Genomic DNA, 5596 nt, shown 5'->3' on the forward strand with positions numbered 1-5596 from the left:
CTCTCTCTCCCTCTCTGTCTTCCTTCCTCCCAGACGCCTCTCTCTCTCTCTCTCTCTCTCTCTCTCCCTCTCCCTCTCTCTCTCTCTCTCCCTCCCTCCCTCTCTCTCGCTCTGTTTTCCTTCCTCCCTTCCTCCAAGCCCTCCCTCTCTCTCATTCTCTCTCTCTCTCTCTCTGTCTGTTTTACTGGCCTGCTGCCTCTCTCAATTACCAAGGGTGGAAAAAGGATGCAGATAAGAGAAGCATGTACTATAAAAAAAAAAGAGAACATTAATAAATAAATAAAAATAAGACAGCCCATCGCTTGTCCATCCGAAGGGGGGGAAAAAGGTTGTAATGAAGACAGCATGTTTCCAAATGTTTCAGAGTTTGGTGGGGGGGGATGTGAGGACGTTTCTGGACCGAACATGAGAGTGTTTGTGGATGGAGGACCCATTGCTGAGCAACCAAATGGTTCAACATGGTCGGGGTAAAAACCTACTTGACCCCGAGGGTATTAATGTGCGTGTTTGAGGACAGCGTGGCGACCTGTTATTCATGTTATCGCCCTGAATACATTTCCTCTTTTCCATTTTCCCCAAGCGAGCACAAGACTTAAGTCGAACGGCTTAGCGTTCGACCGTAAACAAGACGTGAAACGCGCTACTGCGTTCTATATATCTTTGCTGCTTACAGCTGAGAAACATCAGAAAGGCAGAGCCCAAACCTGTTAGCCATGACGTACGTAGAGCTTAATCATATTTGAACTCTGCAGCAGAAGGCTGGACTGCATCAACTCGTAGGCATTGTGATTCCTCTGGAACCCTCTGGAACTCGCTGGCCATGTGGAATAGCCCTAGGCCTATGTGGTTCTTACACAACTCTTCCTTAACTCCAGACCTGAATTAAGTGAATTCATATTATGAATGCATATATCTCTGGTGGAATGCTTGCTTCATACATGGTGTTTATAGTGAAAAGTCAGGGGAACTCTGAGGTTAAATATATAATTTGTGCCATTCATTGGCAATGATGGAAGTACTTGTTTAAAATACTGTAATTGCCAGAGGGTTAGGACTCATAAACAAGATATGTACTGTATTTTTTAGACTATTTCCCCACAGTACGAATGTAAACAGCTGAAGAGCAAGCAAACATTGTACTTGGGTACTTGTAGTGCTGTTATCAGATGAACCCTGCTGAGTTCACTTAAACTCTTGTCTGCAAAGGCCCTGGAGACTCTGAAATGAGCACAACCTGGTGGTACAAATAGGCTACTGCTACTGTTACCAATTGGACTCATTTGACCGTGAACTGGGCATGTTTGTGCAGCTATAGTTTAGGATTTGAGTTTTGGCTTTGAATCATCCACCATGTGCTCAGGGGAAGGGGGGGACAGACTACGATCGGGAGAAAGGTTCCTCGGTATTAAAAGATGATTTGGGAAAGGAATTGTGAGACGTTTAAAACTTCCCAAATTAACCAAACAGGCACATATGGAGGCAAACAAACAAAAACATAATTATCTCCTGAAGCAATGTAGTATTTTTCTCATCACAGTACAAGCCAATAAAACCAAAAACCAACCCAATAAAACGACGATGGCTTGTGTGGTTGCACTAGAAACGTCTCCCATTTGCTGACTATAGGGTTTTTTGGCTGATCAATACCGCTTTTAAAGCCAATTGAAACGGTAATTATTGTAATCACTCGAACGACTTCGGCCACAGAACGAGACCTCATGTTTTGAGCAACCCCCCCACCCCCGACGACGAGGAGAACCACGGGATGCGTTTCTGGCAAAGACTCACGTCACACCATAATTGCTTCCATGGAAGTCTTTGGCACGGGGGCCACCACCACACCACCACCCTCCAGCGGAACATGACAACACGGGACTGGAAGGGCGAGGCCCGGGCTCTGGGAGACGGGCATTGCTTGGATGTAGAACGGAGGGAGGGAGGGAGGGAGGGGCGTCCCATTTGTCCGCTCTTCCCGTTGTCCAGGGATCTCCCGGGTGAGCCGAGCCAGGAAATAACCAGCGTAGGAGCCACACGCAGCGCTGGTCGAGAGTTCCCCCGTTTAGATGGGATCCGTGGAAAAACTCATGCTTTGTTTATTCCCCATCTCCACAACAACATGGGGAAAATTAGAGCCAGTGGTCGCGGAGGAGGAGTGGGTAGAGGAGGGATGTGGCCGGATCACACATCCCCTACTACTTGTTCTTGAGGTTAATGTGGATTAGGCCCGTATACGATTCAGTTGTGGTTATTGTAAGAGATATTGAGAATGAAGTTTCCCAAACAACATTAATTGTTGTGCGTATATAGGTGTTTAAAAGACTTAGCTTTCTTTTGGCCTATTATTTTTTTAAGCATAGAACAAGGCTATGAAACAGTGCCCATCTGGAAAGCCTACGGGGCAACCCATGGGAGAATCTGTTTCATGTGAGAATCTAGGCAATAAATGTGTGAAATGTGCAGTTGTGATGCCTAATCCCTGTGTAAAAAATATCCAAAGGGTAATAAAAGCATTCTCTATTATTAACAGCAGCAAGAACAACAAACAAGTCATTCAAATGTTTTTTCCATTACTCAAAAGGACTCCACTGTGCTACGAATAAATAACAATATGTTGATTAGACCAAACATTTTCTGACCACCTGTAGTTTATTATTATTGTAGCTAACATTGAAATGTAATTGCCTTCAACATGGCTGGGATTAACTGTAAGCTATTATATGGCGTGCTTTTAAAATATACATCAATAGAAGAAAATTGTACAATAAAACAATATCTTTTTTTTACAGTTTTATTATAAAGAACAACTAATGAAAAACAAGTAAGTCTCCTGTGAAATAATTTTAAATAAACATAATCGAATAGGATGGTATCTTTATTTTTGTACAAATGCAAGTCATTTTCACTGCATCCAGAGTCCTATGAATGAACTTGAAAGTTTAAACATGTGCCTTGCATGTTCCCAGGGAGGCATATTATTTACATTAAACCAATATATTGAATTCAATCATAATAAGCTAACGACCAGACCCAATGTGTCCCTGCTCCCATAACATCCATTCTCCCTCCATCCCCCCAGCACAGGGGGGGGGGGTATCCCCCTAAGAGCGGCCTCTCGGTCTCTGGGGTGCTTGCCGGCCTCGTGGGGGGGTGGGGGTGGCGGTGGTGGTGGCGGTGGTGGTGGGGGGGAGTACAGCTGCATCACAGCCCGAAGTCAAGCAGATACCTGGGACCCCTCTGAGGCCCAGGTGACCCGTGACCCCGGGCCTCCCCACGTGCCCTCTCTCACCCGGCTTCCCTGGCTGACCGTCGAACACCCGGCCCGGGCGCCCGCGCTGGCCTGGGGACGCACCGTTTAACGTTCCGTTAAGTTTCCTGTTTTTCTTTTGTTTCTCTTTCGCAACTGAATGCGAACGAGGGGGGAATATGGAGGAGGTTGGACTGCAGGCCATGAGGTAAGACTAAACAAACCCAACAGATGGCCACGTGTTACTGTTCTGCAGCTGAAGAGGAGTCTTGGGGGTTGTCCTGTCAATGGTTGTTAGGTAGAGTCTTCTGGGTTGTCATGAAGTGGTTGTTAAGTGTTTTTTGGGTTGTTCTGTCAGTAGTTGTTAGGTAGAGTCTTTTGGGTTGTCATGAAGTGGTTGTTAAGTGTTTTTTGGGTTCTGTCAGTAGTTGTTAGGAAGAGTCTTCTGGGTTGTTCTGTCAGTGATTGTTAGAAGAGTCTTTTGGGTTGTCAGTGGTTGTTTGGAAGAGTCTTTTGGGTTTTTCTGTCAGTGGTTGGTAGAAGAATCTTTTTGGTTGTCCTTTCTGTGGTTGTTTGGAAGGGTCTTTTGAGTTGTGAGTGGTTGTTAGAAGAGTCTTTAGGTTGTCAGTGGTTGTTAGAAGAGTCTTTAGGGTTGTCAGTGGTTGTTAGAAGAGTCTTTAGGTTGTCAGTGGTTGTTAGAAGAGTCTTTAGGTTGTCCGTGGTTGTTAGAAGAGTCTTTAGGGTTGTCAGTGGTTGTTAGAAGAGTCTTTAGGTTGTCAGTGGTTGTTAGAAGAGTCTTTAGGTTGTCCGTGGTTGTTAGAAGAGTCTTTAGGGTTGTCAGTGGTTGTTAGAAGAGTCTTTAGGTTGTCCGTGGTTGTTAGAAGAGTCTTTAGGGTTGTCCGTGGTTGTTAGAAGAGTCTTTAGGTTGTCAGTGGTTGTTAGAAGAGTCTTTAGGTTGTCCGTGGTTGTTAGAAGAGTCTTTTAGGTTGTCTGGTCAGTGGTTGTTAGGAAGAGTCTTTTGGGTGGTCATGAAGTGGTTGTTATTGGACATGGAGAGGAAGGTGTTACCTTTGGTTCCTTGGTCTCCGACGTGGCCAGGCAGACCATGGCCCTTGGATCCCTTATCACCCTGCTCGCCTCGGTCACCTGGAAGCCAAGGACAGAGGTCTCATGAAGCCAGGGACCGCCATAGTCTATCCAGACATCCAGCACTCCATCCATCTATCCATTCATCACACCACCATCCATCCCTCTTACGTCCATCTGTGAGACACCCATCTTTTATTCATCCATCCATGTTCTCTCGATCCATCATCCTTCCATCTTCTCCCCATTCATCCAAACATCTCCCACAGTTGATCCATCCTTCACTCCTCCATCCGTCCACCTTCTATTGATTCACCCATCTATCGATCCATTTATCTATACATTCATCCATCTGTCCGTCCATCTATCCATCTTCTGTCCGTCTATCCATACATCTCCATCCATGGATCAATCCATCCATTCAGCTGTCCATCTAGTCATCCAGCCATTCATCAAAGCATTCATCCGTTGATCCATTCATCTGTCTAACCATCCATCAATATGTCCATCCTTACATTAGTATGCCAATCCTTCCATTCATCTGTCCATCCATACGTTCTGTACCCTTTCAGTCTCCTCACCTGAGCCTCCCTTTCTGCCGGCGTCCCCGACGTCCCCGTAGAACCCTGGCTGACCCAGCTCCCCCTCGCCGCCGTCCACACCAGGCTCCCCCTGGAAGCAGCGGGCACATCAATGTTAACGTTGCGTCTCCAAGGGGGGCAGTGAAAGTGTGTCCTCTAGGCCTAGGGTGTTAACGCAACAATGAAAAATCATTTCACGTCTCCCTCTCCTCTCACTTACTGAAAAGGAGTAAGTTGTTATTCGGCTGAGAAAACATTGTGCACATTGATTTGATACATGGGGGCTGGCAATGGGGCCATAGGGAGTTTGTGTGTGTGTGTGTGTGTGTGTCTCGGGAACAGCAGTATAATACAGATGATTCTGTGTTGTGGACTCTCCGATGTTGTCCGTCGAGGGGGTGAGTGTGATTAAAGCTGTAGCTGAACATGCGCTGGGCCTGGCCCAGGCACCCCGCCAAGCGTAGGGGGGGTTTTCCGTGGAAGAGGAGGGTCAGCACTGTCCAAAAAAACAGTTTCGAAACAGACCAAGTGCCTTGTCTGTGACTTCTTTTTCGTCCTCATGGAGACATGGAAAATCATCGTGCTTTCATTCCAAACAATAGTGCCAAATGCATGAGCTCTCTAGTCTAATTCAGGCTCTTGCAACGTTTCACAAAGCCAGTGAGACAGGCCATGTGGAACACAT

The 5596-nt window shown here is 46.3% G+C and overlaps 1 protein-coding gene across 1 annotated transcript in view; it reads right to left on the reverse strand.

Annotated features, from left to right (window-relative positions):
- Positions 1-2627: 2627 nt before the first annotated feature.
- Positions 2628-5596, reverse strand: part of zmp:0000000760 (collagen alpha-1(IX) chain) — a 15482-nt gene continuing 12513 nt past the window's right edge. The window contains exons 25-27 of the mRNA XM_060072917.1: positions 4912-5002; positions 4313-4390; positions 2628-3337 (exon numbers count right to left, since the gene is read on the reverse strand). Of these exons, the coding sequence (XP_059928900.1) occupies positions 3099-3337; positions 4313-4390; positions 4912-5002 (408 nt within the window). The 3' untranslated portion in view covers positions 2628-3098. The remainder of the gene's footprint in view (positions 3338-4312; positions 4391-4911; positions 5003-5596) is intronic.

Source organism: Gadus macrocephalus, chromosome 15 (assembly GCF_031168955.1).
Source record: "Gadus macrocephalus chromosome 15, ASM3116895v1".
Lineage (NCBI taxonomy): Eukaryota > Metazoa > Chordata > Actinopteri > Gadiformes > Gadidae > Gadus > Gadus macrocephalus.